Genomic DNA, 21746 nt, shown 5'->3' with positions numbered 1-21746 from the left:
TTGAAAGGTGCAAAACCCACCCGTATTTCTAAATTCATCTCCATTTGCAATTCAAGTGCATCAGTATTTAAGCTTTCAAGGCTTTACAGAAAAAGCTTGTGAATAGAAATATATAAATAAGTACCTTAAGGGAAAAGAACCATTATTAAATACACCCAGTGATATAACAGGAAGGCTAACTTGACATCTTTACATCCTCTTCAGCTTATGTTCATGTCATGAATGATGTCGATAGCAGGTCTTATTCAATGGGCTCCAAGAGGCCAGACTGCGCAGATATCAGCATCAGATCTGTTTCAAGGGAAGTTCGTCTGGATCAAATATAGATGTGTTACTAAGAGGAACAGCTGACATCAGAAAGCTCACAAGCAAAAATTGTATGAGCTCTCTGATCTCTCAAGCTGACAGAAAGCACTAATTTCCAGCACTCTTGTTGCCAAACCTGTATTGACCCCTATTGTTGAGCAATGGACATTACAACCTGAAAAGAACCACTGAGAAATAATTGACGTTTATACTGTAGATGATGTGGAGGATTGGAGGTGTAGATGATCGTGTGTGTGTGTGTGTGTGTGTGTGTGTGGTTGTGTGTGTGTGTGTGTGTGTGTGTGTGTGTGTGTGTGTGTGTGTGTGTGTGTGAAATAACTCAGTTTTATTTAAGACAGAAGAGTTCTCATTCGCAACATGTTGTCATAAAATCCCAGCTGGTCAGAAAAAGCCAACTTCTACATATCAAGTGTGTTGGAGATTGTCTTGACTCTCTCATGCAGACACACCCACACACACACGCACACACACAAACAAAAAACACAGTGTCAGATCAGCTGATCTGCCTGCTGCGGCCATGGTGTGTTTCCTGCACCCTGAGATGACAAGAACATTTTGTGTTTCAGCTGAGATGCAAATCAGACAACTGCAACATGGAAATTAACACACACACACACACACACACACACACACACACACACACACACACACTGCAACATGGAAATTAACACACACACACACACAAATTCTAGAAATAGTCAGGAGGGTGTGTGTGTGTGTGTGTGTGTGTGTGTGTGTGTGTGTGTGTGTGTGTGTGGTGGCTGGCTCAGTGTCATGTTCAGTCAAACTAGAAGCTGGTAGTTTTTCTCGTCATTTATTTTAAAAGTCCAGTATTAAGTAACATCATCCACAGTGAACTGATACCGTTCTTTGACTTTTCACGCAAACAGGCCTGCTAGTTAATTCAGCAACACATTGTGATACATGGTACTGTAGCAAACATGGCTGTTAGCATTTACATGCTGCCTGCGTCACTGTTATTTTCTTGATCACGGATCAACAGTTGAAAGTCACTGCGTTGAGACTGACACATTTTAAAGGATGTTGATCTGTATTCAACATGATGAAATGAGCTTTTCAACATGCAAACGGTCACAGTGATCAGCTGTCTGTCAATCATCTGTGTTTTTTTTGGAGGGAAAATCCACTCATTCAGCTGACATAGACCAATCGTTCGAGTTTTGAATAAAAAGGCGTCTGACATCACTAATTATTAAATATAAAAAACAATTATAGGCTGCATAGACTCAGGTAAGAACTTCCTTGTAGTGCCATGGAAATGCATCTCATAAAAATGTGAAAGAACCCTGTCAGATATTCTCAAGAAAAAAAAATCAACCCCAAAATATTCAGATTTAGTGAACAATGGTTATAAAACACATGCTTGTATTAATACAGGGACCTTTGTCACCTAATTGGAATTGGTCATTTGTTGGAGGTGTAGAAGATCATTCTAGTCAGCTGCTGGAACCTTAAGCATAAGCAAAGCATCAATCTAACAACACAGAAATGTGAAGTGCTAACTTCACATCAGTGGTCTTGCAGATAAACAAATACCAACATTTATTATTCTTTTGCCAGGGAAGACCAACCCACATTATTAAGGCAAAACATGATTTCAGTGAAGGATGTACTGCAGTAGCTGGTTCAGACCGGATCAGGGCAAAACAAACGTGTCTACTGTTGCGTGCGAGCTGACTCTTCATTATCAAAACAATGTTAAAAGTTCATCTTTATTATTTGGGCATAGCTTATGTTGGCCAGGGTTCCCCATTGTCAGTCTGTTTAGCAAATATGCAGGTGAAAAGAGCTGAGCATCTGCCTCAGTTACTCCTGCATAGGCTTTCCCTAATAAATGTGTGACTGCATCATTGCTTGTGGCTTCAAACCATAATTGTTTAATGGATTGTCTCCAGATCCAGTGAGACCAGACATGGCTTCCTCGAGAGGGGAGTGCCTGGAGGCCAGACGAAGGGTATTTAATTAACTGTGCTGTATTTGTCAGGAGACCAGTCCAACGTTTAATTAAACCTAAACAGTCACTGCTGATTAACAGTAATCAAGAGATTCTGCTGAGTTCCTTAAAGCCTCTTTTCCTCATCTGTGTGTTTTCCTGTGTGTATGCGTGTGTGCGTGCGCATGTACGCGCGTGTTGAGTCTTATGACTCAGTCTATAAAGTAGGTCTCATTGTCCTCTTTGTGAAGACACTGATGCTCTGAAGTTAACTTGAAATAAATTTCTGCAAAAGTCTGAAGCAACAAGTAAACTGTTATTTACTTTTGGCAAATCTCTGGTTAGTACTTGTATTTTGTTGTGTTATTCCGAGTTAGAATTTGTCTTGGTTCCTGCACTGTGAGGATATTGAAGACACACCAGTTTCTCCGTATGTTAGGAGAATGTCATTTCAGTAAAAACACTTTCAGGATTATTGGCATGCTTATACGTCTAAAGGTGTAACAGGTTATGTGGTATTTTAGTACCTCTTGTGTCACAACTGTAGTACTACTACAATATAATATCATGTGGATTGTGTATAAAATGGGACACTGCAGGAAACAGTGCTGCTGAGAGCACTTTATCTGGGCTAAAGCGTGTGTGTGTGTGTGTGTGTGTGTGTGTGTGTGTGTGTGTGTGTGTGTGTGTGTGTGTGTGTGTGTGTGTGTGTGTGTGCGTGCGTGCATGTGTGTTCTTACCTGCTCATCATCAAGGTATGCATAGCAGAGCTGACCAGGCCACATTTTTCTTTCCAAATCAGTTAGAGTCCAGTAGAGAAGCAACTGACCTGAATCCTCATCATGGTGGCTTTGAGAGGCTAGGAGGATATTTATCACCCGAAATGTAAGAATAGCCCATGTGTTGTGCTCATGTACTGTATTTTTCATACAAAGTACAACCCCCAAACCCTAGAATTATCTTTTTTTATTACTTATAATACTTTTTTACGAAAAGAACTTGAAAAGACACATGAAAAGTGACACAAAGAATGTTTTGTCTCATTAATTTAGAATATTGGTATGCAAAATGCAGTATTGTATATAACTAATGTTTTTAAGGACTTCCTGATGTAAGTCGTACATGATTGGAACATGGAACTATACAATAATGTGCCCTTTGCTCTCAACATTGCTCCCTCTAAGAGCTCTAAAACTACATAGATATGTTAATGCACACAAATATAATAGTTAAAGTCCAGTTTAAACATTAAGATGAGTCAGGAGAGCTCAAGCCCAATTCAAGAAGAAAACAAATGACCATATTAACTTCAAGTCATTGCTAGTTCTCCAAATACAGTGTGGCTTTCACATTAATAATGGTACAACCATATTTGAATAGACCCGTCACATTACATTTATGTAACAGGAACCTGTGTTTGAGTGCCAAAAAGCCATTACTACAACAGACAATAAGGCTGTTAAAAGGGTTTAAGACACACGTTCCCTCCATGTAACACTCACACACACACACACACACACACACACACACACACACACACACACACACACACACACACACACAACCACACCTACTTTTGGAACCCAAGTAGCCCTTCACAATAATCCACCCTTATTTCTCTTTAAGAGAAATGAGGTGTTTATGTGACGGTGGGAGAGGAACTCTACTACCGTGTGTGTGTGTGTGTGTGTGTGTGTGTGTGTGTGTGTGTGTGTGTGTGTGTGTGTGTGTGTGTGTGTGTGTGTGTGTGGGCTCCTCCTCCTACTCCCATTCCTCCCATTCTCTTTGCTGAATCTCAGCAGTCTGGACTTGAAGCTCTCAGTGTGCACTTAAACTCAGCCTGTCTGGTGAACCGGTTGGACTGAGAGGGTGTGTGTATGTGTGTGTGAGTGAGACAGTTGTGGGATGTGGTTGTCTGAGCGAGGATGAAGCGAGGCTGGCGATGGATCCGTGATTGCTGCTGTTGCTGCTGCTACAATGGCACAGGTGAGACAGAGACACAAGTGTGTGCGTGTGTGACAGAAGTGTGTGAAAGCAGGTGTTTTATAGATGTGTGTGTGTCTGCGCAGCTTAGGAATAGGGTAGAACTGTCATTATAGATGGTTGCATTGTGAGCAGAGTGAGGCATGTCTGTGTGTTTTGCTTGTATGTGTATGACAATGATTGAATTAAGGGGAGACAAACCACAGACCGACAGACATTGGTGTTCCTTTTTAAGGTTTTGTTCTGTTGCAAGTGGAGATTGAATATGAGTTGTGAAACAGTAACTTCTGTGTCAGCGAGACAGATGGAAAGTGTGACACACACACACACAAACACACAAAAGAGAAGAGTGCATTTATTTCAAGAATCAGATGTTGGATTGAGCAAGAGTTTTCCTGCAACTCAGTCAGCTGCACAGGATATTTGTGTGCTTTGTATCTGTGGGTTTGGAGGTGTGTAACCGATTGTGACGGAGCCTGAGGCCGGCTAGCATCATAGGATTTACTTGACAACACTGACTTGTCGTGCCTAGAAGCTGCTGCGTTTTCTGCTGAGATCTGTTGGTTCTTGACAGTTTCTTTCTCTGAACTTGTCACCGCACTGCATTCACACACCTGCTGACATGACAGCTCTCTGATGAGGGCAGGAAACATTATCCTACACAAGCGATGAGACAAGTCCAGACTTGGTTTGAAATGAAATACTGTTCAGTGAGTAGTTTCTGGTTGGATATCAGCCACCTCTGTAATTAATTTCATGTCAGTCCACCATGGAAAGACCATAGATGATTTTTTTTTCATTGATACTCCACACAAAAAGTGTGTGTTTTCCTTTTAAGTACTGAAAGATACATGTCGGATTTCCCCAGCCAGCATGATTTCCACCAGAAGTCAGAAAATGTAAGCTATATATTTTTAGCAGGAAGCTAATGGGGACTGATGACTAACGGCAACAAAACTACCCAAGACTTCCATTTACAGGCTCACGAACTCATCATCCAGTGTAATCCAAATCCTCATCCAGCCGTATGCTTAATACTCCCTAATTTCTGAAACTAAGCAAAAGAACTACGAATGTTTTCAACTGAATGCACCAGCTGGTCACGCTCATCCACAGTTGCACCAAACCTTTGCTCTAGTTTCTGTATTTGCTGAACTCAGAGTGTTTGTAGAGTACTGTAAACATGGATTGAAAAAAGATGTGCATTATACCAGATGTAAAGGCTTATTTCGAAAAGTTTTGCTGTTGTCAGTGTTCTGTCTCCATTATCCCAAAACCACTAAAATATGGAACACATTCTCTGTCTTCTGCAGTCAATAAGAACTCATCCAGGGAAACAAAAAAGTCTTTAAAATTTCACTTCAAGACACTTACTGCATTTGTGGATATATGAAAGTCAGAAAAGCTATATTTTATTGCTTTAAATCAGTCTTTTATACAGAGAACCGGGGATGCTTATCTGCCTAACATGCAGCTAACGATAAACAGATAATTGGGTTAAGAGATTAAATAGGAGTAACATTTTATTTCATTTTAACCTTGACTCTTGGGAAAATTAGAAGAAGTCAAGGAACTTTGCTAGAATGTTAAGTCATCTGCTGCAGACCCAGGTGAAAAGCTTGTGAAAGAGCACCCATTTAATTCCTTAGTCTGCTTTCTCAGATGTTTTGTGACGCACATCCTGATGCAGGCTTACAAAAGTTTTTCGGCCATATTGAAACGCTCTTTCTCTTTCAGTTCAAGCCACCCAAACATCTTTACCTACTGCTGTCTGAATGCAGTGAGCCTGGCATGGCTCCAGATTACAGACTGCTTGCCATGAACTTGAATGCACCTTCAGGTTCCCTGTCACCCTGAAGAGCGCATGAATGTTGCATATCTGCAAGCAAACCAGTATGCAGGCATGGTTAGCTAAATGTTAACTATGTGTGGAAAGAGAGTGGACTTTGGACTAAGAGTTAGAGTGCTTCATGTTTGAGTCCCGCATCGCCTGGAGTGTAGATCAGTATGTAGCTGAACTGGTTACACTAGTTTCAGTGATATAGCTTTATAGTTATGTTTGAACCTTTAGTTAAAATGGATCAAAGGGGTGCAAACACATGTAAAGCCATAGATTGATATTTGATGACTTGGTTCACAGTTTGAGGTCATGGGGGTCACATGTGAGGAACTGAACAACATTTTCATAATCCCATAAAACCGGTCTCCTGGAATTTATTACGGTTTGAAACTACACACACAGTCGTGCTTTACTTGGAGTGAGTGAACTTGGTATCGTAGTGATCTAAATTTTACAAGCGCTGATAAAGTTAAGTCAGATCATAAATCAGGAACAGCTCGAGAGTCTGTGGGTATGTTGGCTAATGTCAGATTAAGTAAAAGAAACTATCATTGAATGTCTTGCATTAAGCAAGAGATTGCTGCTGTTTTCATTTGTTATAGCTTTGGGTTTTTGTCCCTGTTTTCCCTTTCCCCCCATTTTTCTGGGTATGCTGTGGTCGATGCAGTTCATACTGCAAAATCCAAATATTTTATCTTAAATAAAACATCAAAATATTTCACTGGCTTCTTGAGCTTTGGCATATACAAAATATATATATATATATTAAAATAAAATATTTATTTTGTGTTACATGAACTTCTCCTCTGTAAGATGCAGGAGCTGAGATCACGCTCACATTTCTCACACTACGAAATAAAGGGGATAGAATTCTGGATCCATGCTGTTATGACAGCATTTTAATGGCAAAGTCAGTGAAATGTCCCTTTAATAAGCTGTGAAATTCCCATGCAGTATGAAGAGAATGCAAAGATTTCATGATAATGCAGACCTAGTAAATGAAGAGTTTTACAGTAGCTATGTTTCCCACCCGCCTTCCTTCTCTCCTTCCATCATGCTGTGTTGTCAATGACAGGAAGAGACAGTAATCTTGGAAGATGACATTCCTTTCATACCTCACTCAGTCTCTTCCTCTCCCCCTCAGAGCTTTCATATTGTACCATACGTACTGTGAAGACACACACACACAACTACACGCTGAAGCATGGTCACGTCCACTGCAAGAATATTTACATGAATAACAAATGCAGCAGTCAGAGCAACCTTATAATGCCGCTGGAGTCACACTCGATGTGTTCACCAGCTCATTGCTAACAGTGTGAGTTTTATGAATAGTAGTTTCTCTTTGAAGTGTTGATTTTTAACTCTAAACTTCCAGTCATTTTGATAGAGTAACGATCGAAGGCTTTTCTAAATAGACTATAAATCTTGATTAAATCTTCAGGAACTCTAGGAATTTAATCAGGGTGTGTCCCAATCATCGGTGAGATCAACCTGAGCTCAGAGTCGGGGTGAGCCCAGGACTACTCTGACGTGGTTAATGTAAACTGAAACACTGAGTTTGTGCTTCCCTGTCACGTAGTCAACAACAAACAAGTAGAAATGATATCATCTCCACAGCAGCCGCAACCACAATCACTCTTATTAAAGCAGCGAGAGCCACAAAGTTTGTGTACATACAATGCTACGTTGCTATGCAATGCAGACACACACACACACACACACACACACACACACACACTGACCATGTCATCAGCAGTTGTATGTGTACTAAAATTATTTTTGTATTACTGTTTATCAATCCCACATTTCACACAGCATGCAAAGCTACAGTTGACATAGAGTTAGATACTGCAGTTCCAGGCAATTTGGCAACTTCATTGGACTGTTGTCCCAGTGTACAAGAACTGGGGTACAGCTGTCTTATTGATTGAAACATGTACACATCCATTAATGGTAGGTGGTGGTGTGCCCCCTTGTAGCAGGTGACAATCAGACTTCCTTCTGCGTGTCCTTATATGGCCTCATTTCCTCCATGGTGACGCCATCCTTGGCTCTCAATCAACCCCCAAATGCATTAACTAGGTGTGTTATTCTGACTTTGTAAAATTTGTTTTCTGGTGCACTGACATGTATTTTAACAGTAGTTCAGTTCAAGTCAGGCGAGCCCAAGTAATGCAGATTTATGTTATCGTGGTAATAAAGCGCTGTAACTTTACTTTGCTAATACCGTCTCCATTATCTCCAATTTTAGAGTGTGTGTGTGTTTGTGTGTGTGTGTGTGTGTGTGTGTGTGTGTGTGTGTGTGTGTGTGTGTGTGTGTGTGTGACCAAGAGGGAGGGAGTGTGACGGCCCATGTGGTTTCCTGTCCATCTTCAGACTTACTGAATAAGGCACGAGCCTTGTGTATGAGAGCAAGTAACTTTATTTGAGTGTTCCAAGAAAACCACAATTTAAGATGAATTTCCTCTCCCAAATATCAAAGAGACTGACGACAGTCCTGGGTGGTTATGGACATTTGACATCCAAAGTGATGCCAGCTCCTCACCTGTCAGACCGGCTCAGCTGCAATGTTGAATCATGATGTCACATTAGGAGAATTCTTTTTATCCCAACGTCTTAGGGGATTGAGGTTTGAGCATTTATGGCAAAGTGATGTGTTTCTGTCTCAAACAGATCCACACCAGATACTGTAGGTCCTAATATGACCTGGCAGAGGACAATCTGTGTTACAGAACAATAAAGTAATGCAGGTCTGTCATGTATCTGTCTCCACCTGCCAGACTACAGATCTTTATGCGTTAGCCAGTCCATAATGAATAATTAAAGGCTGGCTAAACAACTGAGCAGCAGCCTTGTCATCAGTTTGGTGTTTTGGTCGATTTGTGTTTTGAAAGTTGTGATAACAGGCCTCTGCCTTGAATGTGTCCTGAAAAATTATCTATAAATGTAGTTGAGATCACACTGCTAAAACTCTCAGGATGTGGTGGAGGGCAAAGCAAAAAAAGAAACAGGTAATGCTTAAGTTGCATGCAAAGCAGGTAAAACCATGCTGGGTTTATAGACTTGAGTTGTGAGCACTGCAGAAATATAACCTGTAAGATAAATGCAGACTGGAATCATCATTATTTCACTGTCAAAGACCTCCAGGTCATGTTCTAAGGCTGCATTCAGACCAAACTTTGCAAGAAAGTAGGTTCTCTCGTTTGAGAGGGCCATAATGCCTTTTAGCTATGGGTGTTGAAAACCTTTAGAGTAACACAACCAGCAGACAATGACGGGAAGAAGTGTAGCATTGTAGTTTTTCCTGAGCGACAGATGACATGGAAGAGAGATGTCAATCTATGTGCAATTTTATGGCATTATCTCACTACCCAGGTTGGGATTTCTGGTTAGGGTACAGTTGCACACCTCACAGAAATCAGAGCAAGAGAGAGCCCCACGCTCACACTCCTACACACTAACTACCCTAATGCTGGATTCAGTATGAGCTGAGCTCTGTACAAAGGGAACTGGGGGTGGTGAGGCAAGGGCATTTAACCTCCTGAGGTTGTAAAAACCTTCAGTCCTCGTGGTCATATGTGAGTCAGTGTCCAAACCAACTGTCATATGAGTCATCAGGGTCATCTAAGTCTGCATGTGGCTGCCTGAGGAGGGATCTCAGGATGTGAGGTGTCATCAATGTGTCTGTACTGGTGGCTGAGAGAATTTCCTATGAAGGCTGGGCTACTTCCTGAGAGAGACTGGCCACTGTTGGCTGATTCCAGGGTTGTAATGTGAGCGAATAGGGAAGTGACCTCATGGCACATGATGGTTTTCACCCAAAGCCAGTATTTTGTAGATCTGAAATATCAGAGGCAAATTTCCAGTTTTTCTTTACAATGGCGAAAGACTTTTAGGCCCCTGTCCAACTGGCCATGAAACATATAACACACACTAACACCTTGCTTTTGTCTACTGAGAACAGGGTTGAACATCATTCCTGGGTCAAAGAACCTTGCAGCAAGCACGGTATTTATCTGATTTGTTAAGCATCAGTGTGAATGGTAACACAGTCATTTTTGGCTCGCTTCTGCTGATAATTCCTGCAACTTTTTCCCATCTCAGCCACAAATTCACCCTATTGGGCTCTAGTATCGTTCATACCTACTGTTTCCAATGCATCTGTCAACATCAAATTTGTTATCAAAGACTCAGTGACATTTTAAAGATTAATTTGGTGAATGTGTGATAATTGCAAGAAGTGATCAATGTTTTCAAGTTCCATTATGGCGTAAGACATTTTCTTTTTGAAAGTGTTTGTAGAACAGAGCAGAGATGAATTTTGAAAATTTGACACTTCAGCTGATACTTCAAAATTGTTTTCAATCATTTAGCATCACCTTTGATTTTATGTTGTTTCCACTGTAGTAAAATTCATCAAGGCAGAATTAATCCAGAGTTGTATGTAACAGAAAAACACCAGAGCTAAACAGGAAGCACTTTATCTATAAAGAGTATAAACCTGTGTATAGAGTACACAGTGAGTGTACAGCATGTAGTCCAGCAGTTTGTACTCACTCTGCTGCTCTCTTTGAACAGTTTAAATTTCATCCACTTTGGCATGTCGACCAATCACTCTCCCTGTCTTTGACAAGTTCATGTCTTCACCCCCCAACACACACACACATCTGACACCTCGTCTGTACATATTAAACCTGCCATCTGAATGCAACAGAATTCCTATCATTATTCCATTCTTTCTTTCTCTCTCTGTCTGTCTGTCTCTCTCTCTCTTAGGCACACTCATACCAGTTTCCATAATATTCTGCTGAACAGACAAAGGAGGATATCACATATGTGTAGAGATGATCAGTGTGTGTGTGTGTGTGAGAGAGAGAGTTTCAGTCCTTTCCTCTTATCAATGGATCCATTCATAGACAAAGTTTGTGTGTGTGTGTGTGTGTGTGTGTGTGTGCCCGCGTGTGTGTGTGCAACAGAGTCTAAAAGAATGGAAGAACGCTGAGAACCCTGTTCTATTGCATTCTGATGGAGGGTTTAGTATCTACAGACTCTAGGTCAGATCCGTGTGTGTGTGTGTGTGTGTGTGTGTGTGTGCGCGCATGTGTGTGTGTGTGTGTGTGTGTGTGTGTGTGTGTGTGTGATTAAAGATAGTGAGTGATGGGGTTTTTAACAGTACACAGTCTGTCTTTCAGCTGGCTGCAGAACAAAGCCTTAGTTGTTTGGTCTCACCTGACTCAGGCTGTCAGCGTGACACTGCTGGACTCGCGAGTTCACTCACTCTTCACTCGTCCTCAGATTAGCAGTGTTGCGATCCTCCCTTTGCTCCAATTACTACTTAAAAGATTATAACATTAAATTCAGTGCAGGAATTCAGTAAATAATGAAAGTGATGGCCACTGGAAAATTGAATTTCTGATCCTATAGGCTGACGTGTTTTGTCTTGTCATGTGGACAAAAAATGCTATGTGTGTAGTTTGGAGGTTGGAAGACAAGTAGCTCTATATAAAAGGAATGCAAGCAGTCATGTTTATACTGGAAATAAAATCAAGTCTTTGCAAAGGAACCCATCCATCCATCCACCCATTTTCTATACAGCTTATCTATTAAGGGTTTTGAGGGGAGGCTGGAGCCTTCCCCAACTGACACTGGGTAGGAGGCGGGCTTCCACCTGGATGCTTTGCCAGTCTGTCACAAGGCCATCAGGAGCAATTAGGGGTTCAGTATGTTGCTCAAGGATACTTGGCCATGGTCACCAGGGGAAGTGAGGATCAAACCAGCAACCTCTCAGTTGCTACATGGCCACTCTACCTCTGAGCCATGCCGCCCCCGCAGTGGAAATTTCTCCATTATTTAATTACAGTGACATTTCACACTTTGGTGGTGAGGATGTCCCAGTAACTGGTCAGCCCTGGCTGAAGTAAAATATTTCAAAGAAGTGCATTATACCAAATCAATGGAAACACAGCTGGAGGCATTGTATTTTGGGGTTGTCCGTTTGTGAATCCCATTCTCATGAACAGCATATCTCTGGAACACAGAGAACTTCTTCAAATTTACCACAGATGTCCGTTGGAACTCAAGGATGAAATGAAACAATTTTGATGATTAAAGGTCAAAGAGCAAGGTCATGAATACAATACCTCTGTAATCCTTAAGAGATTTTCCTCAAATTTGCCACAATTGTCCATTGGGCCTTAGGAATGAAATGAAAACATTTTGGTGGGTAAAGATCAAAGGTCACTATCACCTTACATGAGCACACTATCTCAGGAACTCTTTGAGAATGAGAGAATGTCTTCAAATATAGTACAGTGGGACTCTGGGGGGGGGGGTGGATTTCGGTGGTCAAAGATCAAGGTTGCTGCGACAGGCACACATTGTGGAACCATACAGCTGCAATGCTGTAATTCTACTTCAATGGACATTGCCAGACTTGAAAAAAGGACATCTGTCAACTTTACCAGGGAACTTACTGTATTAAGGGTTGGTGTAGTCAGCCTCTGTAAGTCTGCTCACATCTGTCAGTCACCCCCTGTCAGCTGTTATGACTGAGCTGAATGCAGTAGGAAGTATTAACTCAGTCGCCCTGGAGATCATCATTCTGCTGGCTGAGCTAAAACACCTTCATCCTCCCCTTCTCCTCTCCTTTTATTGTTGTACAAGCCTTTTTCTTTTTCCCTTACATGGTTTTCACATGAGTAAATAGTAATGTAGTGCTTATCTTTTGTATATATTCTTCACATCTATTCACATTTAAATGTTGCCGGTAACTTAAAATGTGCTGCTGGCTTGCTTGGGGTTAAAGCCATTGTTTGATGTGCTCGTAGTGAACTCAAAGAGATTATTGCGAGTAACGGTGGCTGCCTCTGAGCTGGCAACTACAGAAGTCGTGTTTTTAGGTAGTTGCAATTTGGCTGAAAATGTGCATGTACACACAATCTCCCTCTCTCTGTCTCTCTCACACACACTCAGGCGGACACACGCACAGGGCTATGACATCTTTCCTTCTACATGAGTGATTTGTCGTAAAGCACTTCAGGGAGTAACCACAGAAGCACTGAGCCAGAGAGTGTGTGAGAGGGAGATTTGGGAGACGTTACTAATGGGTTAACTCAGTAGGGACGGAGGTAACAACTGACGTCTGCTTGCAGTCTCTTAGTCTCCTTATACAAACACACTCGAACATGTCAACCTTCGTGGGACCTGGGGTGACCTGGTGAAGTTTGAATGTATAAGATATTGTGGTTGTATCAGTGTTTATTAATAAATGTTTTATTCTGTTTTTAATTTTCAAGACTGTATTGCATGAATGAAATCAGGCGTTGCAGCATTCTTGGATAGTGACAGTCTTGTTTACGTGTTTCTAAAAGCAGATTTTATGTTTAAGTTGTCTTAAGTGGAGATACAAAAGTAGAATATGGTTTCGGTTGATTTTCATTCACTCCCGCTAGATTCGTCATCTTTGGTTCTGTTGTTTTAGAGTATAAAAAAGTCACCTCCACTTTCTCTTTTTCCTTGGATGTTGATGTATTAGCATCCATCTGCTCATCTTCTTGTGTGTGTGTGTGTGTGTGTGTGTGTGTGTATGTATGTATGTGTGTATATATATATATATATATATATATATATATATATATATATATATATATATATACACACACACACATATATATACATGGATGAAAAAACAAAAAACATATGCACATATGGCTGCTGAAATGGGGTAATAATCATCACAAACACAGTCCCGGTACTTTTTCCTCTCTGTGTTAATCACACGATTGGTGCTTAACCTTTGACTTGTTGTTGCTTGTAATGCTTGTAATTGAGGAAGTGAAAGACATGTATTGTTGAAGGCAGCTGTCACCTCTCTAAAATTATAATACCAAAGGTTATTTAAAATCAAGAAAACACATTTAAAAACATTTTAGGGCTGTTAAAGAGGAGAGGATGTCAGGATATAAACAGGGTTAGAAACGCAGGTAAACAAAAAAACAAAAAGCTTTCATTTTCCAGTGCTGAAAAACACCTCAGGGATCCCACTGACCCCTGACCTTTCATTTCCTGTGTGAACTACACACACACAGCCCACAGCAGCCGCAGCCCCTTGCTCCCAGCTGTGTGAGTGCAGCTGATCCACCACACTCCTGACACATGACTACAGCCCCCCCTCACCCCCCCCCCCACACACACACACTTAGTCATTGACATTCATTGAAACGTATTGCCAAGCCACTTATTCTATCCTTAGTATGACATGTGAAACCCAAACCTAATTCTAACCGAAGTGTTAACCCTCAAACAGCCAATTAAACTTGTGGGTTTCAGCATTGTAAGTCGTATAAGTATAGTGGGCTCACTGTTTTTGACCCCAAACAAGGCCACACACAGTCAGTTCATAGGAGCAGGACATAGATGAGTGTTGTGATGCTACGCTTTATTGTCCTGCTCCCTCCTGATCTCTGATTTTTTAAAATTATTTCTTTTGCAATTTCTTGCCATCATTTACAATTTTAAATATCCATCATTGACAACAGTAATTCCAAAGGGATAAATAGGAGGGTTTATCTCCAGCAAGGATATGTGTGTCTGTCTGCACTGACACTATCAATAGACATGACACATGTGATAAATGAACACATTTTGTTTTCCGCAAGAAAAAGAAGCATCTGGATTTCCCAACACTATTGTAGCTAACCAAAACATGATGCTGTTCAGCAACAAAACATGAGCCCAGACAGACGGCATCGAGAGTACTGTTACTGTAAATGAAAACAGAATTTGCTTTGATTAAAGCCGAATTTTTGCCATCAAATTGCATGCAGGCTATGAACTTTTCTGAAACTCTGTTTTCACCTTATTATAAATTCAAGAAATTTCGATTTGTACGTCTTCATGTATATCTTTAAATAGATGAGCATTACAGTTGGTCCTCTAATCAACATCCCACCTCTCTGGGATGACAGGCAGAATAACTGAGATCAAATGTGCAGGGCAAAGAGAGTTGAGGTTTAATTACGTCGCGCCATCCATGTCCATGCCCTTCAAACAAGCACTGCAACAGTGGGGCTTATAATATTGATGTAAATAGTAAGTCCAAACTGAAAATATGAACTCCCAACAAAAACGTAGCAAATCAGAGTCAGAGATTCGAGTCTTAGGGCCAAGATCAGTACGAATTTGAGACAGACTTGTCAGGAAGGTTTTGTGACATTGCAAAACCCATGGCCCTTCTAACAACAGCTCTGCTGTAACATAGAGGGATTCCAGAAAATGGAACAAGACAGTAGAATGGAAGAGAAGTCAGCATCAAACTCATTTATTTGCTCAAATGTGTCCAGATGATCCCAATTGTTGCAAAAAAAATAACAATTCAGATTCAGGAAATGTTATCCCCATGGGGGGGGGGGAATTAAGGTAATTAATGAATGAAGGAGTGAATTTGTTTTCAGTGTTGTTCAAGAAATTTTTTTTGTAGTACTTCTACTTAAATGTCAACTTGATATTTTCTAGAAAACTATCCTGTTGGGAGCGCTGATGGAAAGACCGAGTCAGTGGCAAACCTTCAGCCTCAGCCCTCCCTCAGCTCACTGCAGTCCAGCTCACCTGGACCCAAACGCTCTGGAAACACGCTAAGAAAATGGCTGACCAGTCCAGTCCGTCGCCTCAGTCACGGCAGCTCAGTCAAGAAACTCCCCAATAACAAACAGAAGAAGCCTGGTAAGACACGCAGAAATAATGCTCACAGGTCAAGAAAAGCACAGGATATGATGGAGAGACACCTGGATCACACAGAATTTGATGTTGCTGTCGAGTTTACAACTTCCATTGCAAAATTTTGACCAATCACAACAGCTTCTGTTCGTGTTTTGTGTTGTGGGTGAATTCACGCACTTTGAAAATGAACCGCATGTATCAGACTCAGAAGTGTCAAACGGACAAATTGTGAAAGCGCCCTCTTCAGCGACAGCAGCATCATCAGAGCTCTCTGAAAAACAATCAGAGCAGATCAGACTGTTTCTGACACAAACAGGCAGGAAATCTTGAAAGGTTTTCCCTTTCATGTAGCTGTTTCAGCTGTTTTCAGTTCTTTAATCTGCAAAATTTCAGCCAATATAACAGCTTCAAACCTTGTTTGCTTTAATTAATCCAAATATTTTTAAATCTGCATGAGTGAGACAATTGTATTGATTTTTTTATTGTTTTGATTGATGAGCAGGTCCAGGAGCAGGAAGAGAGGAGAGCAGAAAGAGCTTTGATTTGGGACAGCCTGATCTTTCCCTGCAGGATGACATCATTGATGAGGTAAGCAAAATTAATTTGTGCAAGTACTTGTTTCAAAATTGTGCTGGCGTAGCGTCCACGTCAGTCAGAGGACCTTCCAGCTCTGACCCTGCTACTGAAACTATTTACATTCATGATACTGGTTTGTTTTTTAAAGGCCATGCCTGTCTAAACGTGTCATCGAGATCGAGTTCAAGTTCAAGTTTATTGTCACCAAGGGATCGAGCCCAAGACAAAATGCCACTTCACAACACAATACCTGATACAGCGATCACAAGCGGTCACAATTATTACAGATTGAAGTAATAATGGTACATTTCAGAAGAGTTAAGCTGATTTGAAACTTTCAACATTTATGTAAATGGTAAAACCAAATAAATTTCCCAGTCACTTCCAAAAACCTCAAAATGAAGCAGGACTCAACCTGTCTGTTGTGTCACATTGATTCCAAAACTTGGAAAGTCATTTTAGAGCAAAACTACTGTGTTACGTAACAATCGAATAATTCTGTGATTCAGAAGTGAAATTCTTCTGTTTGCTGCAGACTCTTGTGGGCAGGTCTTCTGCTGAGCTGTGAGACAAGTCTCGATTGGCCAATCTGAATTGTTGCAGATTGGCTCCTGGCTGGCCAATAGAAAATCTTTCAACTCAAGTCCTGCTCAAGAAATTCTCTTTGACAGCACTTTGACAGCACAATTCCCATTAATACATGAATTGACTTGCAATAAACCATCTTCTTGTTTGTTCCTTTGAAAATTCTAAAATGGTGAAGCAATAAAGACAGAAAAGTAATGTCATCGTTCTCGGGAGACATTAGGACAAATCAGAGAGCAGCTCCTGTTGGTTTTCAGTTAGAAAAGTGGAAGTAAAAACTGAAACGAGGTCAGCAAGTGGAAATGATTGGTTCTATATTGATTGTATGACACTGTGATGAATCAAGGTGATTAATTATTTGTTATTTTTTATGTGTCCCTCAGAGAGTCCTCAGTAAGGACAGTAGCATTCTGTCAAAGGCGACTTCTGGAATGCAGAGTGGCGGCGAGGAGGAGCAGGATGAGGAGGCCCACACCCCTCTGCCTCCCCCCATGGAGATCATCAAAGACCCCTCCACTCAGGATGACAAAGTGAGAGATTTACGACGGAGTTCTGTTATGGCGATGATGCAGAAATAAACATTTTTGAGGGAAATGGTACAATAATTTCGTTGAGTTTTCCAGACCACCTGAAATCTGTCCTCTAACATTTTTAACAACCTGCTGAATTTCCTCTGCCATGCTGCCTACTGCCATGTTATAATAGAACTCTCCATGAGTTATTCTTGAGTTTATATACTTCACTCAGAAAGTAATTTTAAGTACATTAGTTTAGAGTATTCAGATGTTCTTTGACTTGATTTCTAGTGGCTTGCCGTGATCGTAGGCTGTGTTTGTGTGTGTGTGTGTGTGTGTGTGTGTGTGTGTGTGTCCCCTTCTGTAGCTGTGATCCACTGTCCTCTGCTAACAAACAACTGTCTTCTCTTCATATAACCCGTCCTCAGCTCCTCCCTGCTGTCCTTTCTAACACACTGTCGCTCTTTGTCCTCCTCTCCTTTTCCTCCTCTCAGTCCTCGTCCTTGCTAACATCTCTGCAGTCATCCTCTGAGGTGCCCAGCGCTGCGGAGCTGGTTAGCGCCATAGAAAAACTGGTTAAAACCAAGATGGTGAGTGTGAATGCTTATGTGCATGTTTTGGATGCACACGTGCCATCTAAAAGATGCTTATCAATGGGCTTAAACTTGAAACATAGTTATCTTGCAAGTAAAGCATTTATCTGAAACTTGAAATACACACAACCTGCGAAAAACTGTATGCTCATTTACTCCCCTCTATGGGAAATTATTAATTTCCGGCTAATAGCAGTGTCATTGGCTCCTGAAATACGGAATAAACCTTTACACTGGATCTTTTAGATCTGATATCATCTTTATTCATATAACAGAACAAACCTATGCAGGAAAAACCCATTGGACTTCTGAGGTGCTGCACTGATATCATCCTGCAGATGTCAGGCACAGTGAAAAAAGCAGGTTAGGCTTTAACAAGCCCACATCTCATGGTGTCAGTGTTCCCAACACCATGAAGCTACTGCTGCCCCCTGCTGTCATCAAATGATGTATTTACAGTATGATTCTGATGTTAGTGTTGGAAAGTTTTGAGCTGAGGTCAGTCAAGACTTTCCCCCGTGGATCAAATGTCTTTCTCAGAAAAATCTGTGATTCTTTGCTGTTGTAAATAAACCTGAAATATCAGTAAAGTGGCAGTATCGTTGTCTATGGAAGAAAAAACAATGTCATTCAAATATAAATAATATCCCCCCTCTGTCTCATCTCTGATAGACTCTGGAGCCCGGTACATACCCCAGCTTCCCCTCGCTCTCTCCGCCAGAACAAACCACGCCAGTCCAGCCTCGAAACCCTGAGCTGGAGCAGAGAGCTAAAGCAATGAGAGGACGGATGTGAGTGGAGCACAAGTATCGCTGCTAAAGCTGCTGACCCTGCTTTCTATGACATTTGCTACCACGTTTACTACTACTCATATTCCTTCATTACTGTTTGTTGTTGTACTGCAATGTCCGTGTCTGGAGCTGAGGTGAAATTTTTGTTTTGTTTTTTTTTCTCAGGTTTGTTCTTAATGAGCTTATCCAGACTGAGAAGGACTACGTCAAAGACTTGGGTATCGTGGTTGAGGTTAGACTGCACATGTCATGTTTTGGGGCTAATAATCATCTGATACAGCCAGGAGGTTGATTTTCATTTGAAAATGTTCGATAAATGCTTAACCTTCTTTTGTGATGCACAGGGATTCATGAAACGGATCGAGGAGAAGGGCGTCCCAGATGACATGAAACGAAAAGAGAAAATCGTCTTTGGGAATATTCACCAGATCTTTGACTGGCATAGAGAGTAAGTCCAGCCGCATCATTGTCTAAAGTGTGGCACTGGATCCTGGATCGATCGGAGCCTGAGCACCCTCTCCTGTTGGTATTCTAATATCTCTCGTCTGTCCTGTCAGTTTCTTTGTAGGCGAACTGGAGCAATGTCTGGATGACCATGAACACCTTGCTGAGCTCTTCATCAAACATGTGAGTGACATTCCCATTGTTGTTGTGACCACGTCCACTGAAATCTAAAGAAAACATGTAATTTTGATGTTTGTTTGTCTTCAGGAGAGACGACTGCACATGTACGTGGTGTATTGTCAGAATAAGCCCAAGTCAGAGTTCATTGTTGCGGAATACGACACATATTTTGACGTAAGTGATGTTTTACTCTGATAGGCGTTAACGCTATCTTTGTTACTCTGTGTGACTACATAATCTGATCTTCGAGCCTGTTTATGTGTCCTCCAGGGAGTCCAGCAGGACATCCAGTCCAGGTTGACCATTAGTGACTTCCTCATTAAACCGATCCAGAGAATCACCAAGTACCAGCTGCTACTGAAGGTAACATCATCACACGTTCAAGTCGTTGTATTAGTCACAAGTGTCCTTGTGTATGAACAAAAGCAGTGAAATGAGGATGTAGTATCTTCTGACGCAGCAAATAGAAGAACGTGACAAAAAAATTTAATGTAAAAAAACAAGCGCTTGTGGTCATATTTTTTCTCTGTAGGATTTCCTGAAGTACAGCTCCAAGGCAGGAATGGACTGCGAACAAATTGAGGTAAAAATACATACAACCATAGTATTCATCACCCTAATTTTAACGTCTTGACAGGAGGTTTTTTTTTGGATGACCCATTTAGACCTGATGCATCATATAGGTTGTCCTACCTTTTGAGTCTCAAGACAGCGGTGTGTCATTTTTTAAAACGAAAACGGTCCAAATATTTCTTGAATTATAAGGCAGTTCATTCTTTTACAGAAGCCAAATGTTCAAAACCTTTTTTTTTCCAAAATAAATGTTCCTCTCTGCCAAAGATGCAGTAAAATAAAAGTTTCTATCATTTTTTTTTTTTTTACAGAAATCCTCAGGTTTTGGAGGTTATTTGCAAAAATTCCAGGTGTTTTAGGTTTAAATAGGTTAATTCCACTACAGATTGATGTATTGTTTTGTGTACATTCTCCTCAAAGAAAGCTGAAATAACTTAACCAGTTAATTTCCCTCTCAATGACAGAAAGCAGTGGATTTGATGTCTCAGGTTCCTAAATTGTGCAACGACATGATGAATTTAGGTCGGCTCCAGGGCTACGAGGTACGTTGATATCCTGCTACACTGCTTGATGAATCACATCTCAACATGGTTTAAGAAACTGGTGCAGGTTTCTCTAAGTTTTGAGAAGAGCAGGCACAGAAGAAGGTAATACAAACGGACTTGATGTCAGGAATGAAGCAGTGGTGTTTCTCTGCAGGGTAAACTGACCAGTCAGGGAAAACTGCTGCAGCAGGAGACCTTCTTTGTAACGGAGCAGGACGCCGGCGTCTTGTCACGCTCCAAAGAACGACGAGTTTTCCTCTTTGAGCAGATCGTCATCTTCAGTGAGCTGCTCAGGAAAGGATCCTCCACACCCGGGTACCAGTTCAAGAAGAGCATCAAGGTACATGCAGGAAGGGCTTTTCTGCGAAACAACACTGGCTCAGTTCTGTTCGAGACAATGATAACATATAATCAAAGATATGAAGCAAAACAGAATAACATCAAGAGATCAATAAATTATGGTTACAATTAAGCTCCGCCCTTCCATAGGTATCCTACCTTGGTCTGGAGGACAGTGTGGACAATGATCCCTGTAAGTTTGTCCTGTCATGTCGTGGGTCGTCAGAGCGTTTTACCCTGCAGGCGGCCAACGTGGACATCAAGCAGGTCTGGGTCCGACACATCCAGGAAGTCCTGGACGCTCAGAGCAACTTCCTCTCTGGTGAGAAAAACATGCTCACGAAGAATGACATTTCCCACCATAACAGTGAACACAATATCCTGGGTATTTGAAGACCATATGGCATCAGTAATTTGGAATATCACGATATAATCAGTCACCAGTTTCCTAGATAATCCAAAACTTAACATACATCACCAAATATAACTCTGTGTTCTCTCTCTGTGATTGTAGCTCTCCAGTCTCCCATTGAGTACCAGAGAGAGCAGAGTGGAGGAGGAACCAGCTCCTCCCTGACCAGAAACCGCTCATCCTCTGGCAACCGCCCCGCTATGTCCTCCAACAGCAGACCCTCTTCTGCAGTTGGCCTTGGGGAAAAAGAGTCAGAGAGAGGGAGGAGCCAGATGAAGATGTCTCCCTCCAACGGCGGTTCGTCATGCTTCGACACCAGAGTGAGTTCCTGCGACCCTCCCACTTTACCTGTAATGACAGAGCAGCATA

At 41.4% G+C, this 21746-nt stretch overlaps 1 protein-coding gene across 3 annotated transcripts in view; it reads left to right on the top strand.

The window, feature by feature from the left end:
• The window catches only part of kalrna (kalirin RhoGEF kinase a), a 165889-nt gene that overhangs the window by 117653 nt on the left and 26490 nt on the right, over nucleotides 1-21746 (top strand). For 2 of the 3 annotated variants that reach the window (XM_086220764.1, XM_086220765.1), the window contains exons 41-54: nucleotides 15621-15827; nucleotides 16327-16412; nucleotides 17369-17515; nucleotides 18766-18884; nucleotides 19050-19116; nucleotides 19229-19332; nucleotides 19442-19511; nucleotides 19596-19682; nucleotides 19779-19871; nucleotides 20041-20091; nucleotides 20546-20623; nucleotides 20781-20966; nucleotides 21116-21287; nucleotides 21480-21697. In XM_086220764.1, coding sequence (XP_086076890.1) covers nucleotides 15621-15827; nucleotides 16327-16412; nucleotides 17369-17515; nucleotides 18766-18884; nucleotides 19050-19116; nucleotides 19229-19332; nucleotides 19442-19511; nucleotides 19596-19682; nucleotides 19779-19871; nucleotides 20041-20091; nucleotides 20546-20623; nucleotides 20781-20966; nucleotides 21116-21287; nucleotides 21480-21697 — 1685 coding nt within the window. Of the gene's footprint in view, nucleotides 1-15620; nucleotides 15828-16326; nucleotides 16413-17368; nucleotides 17516-17994; nucleotides 18091-18765; nucleotides 18885-19049; nucleotides 19117-19228; nucleotides 19333-19441; nucleotides 19512-19595; nucleotides 19683-19778; nucleotides 19872-20040; nucleotides 20092-20545; nucleotides 20624-20780; nucleotides 20967-21115; nucleotides 21288-21479; nucleotides 21698-21746 lie in introns of all 3 variants that reach the window. The other variant, XM_086220763.1, reaches the window with a different exon arrangement.

The sequence above is a fragment of the Aulostomus chinensis genome, chromosome 12 (genome assembly GCF_037954235.1).
Source record: "Aulostomus chinensis isolate RoL2024-O1b breed Wild chromosome 12, RoL_Achi_v1.0, whole genome shotgun sequence".
NCBI classification, from domain to species: Eukaryota; Metazoa; Chordata; class Actinopteri; order Syngnathiformes; family Aulostomidae; genus Aulostomus; species Aulostomus chinensis.
The sequence above is the reverse complement of the archived record's forward strand: the minus strand, read 5'-3'. Positions and strand labels throughout refer to the sequence as shown.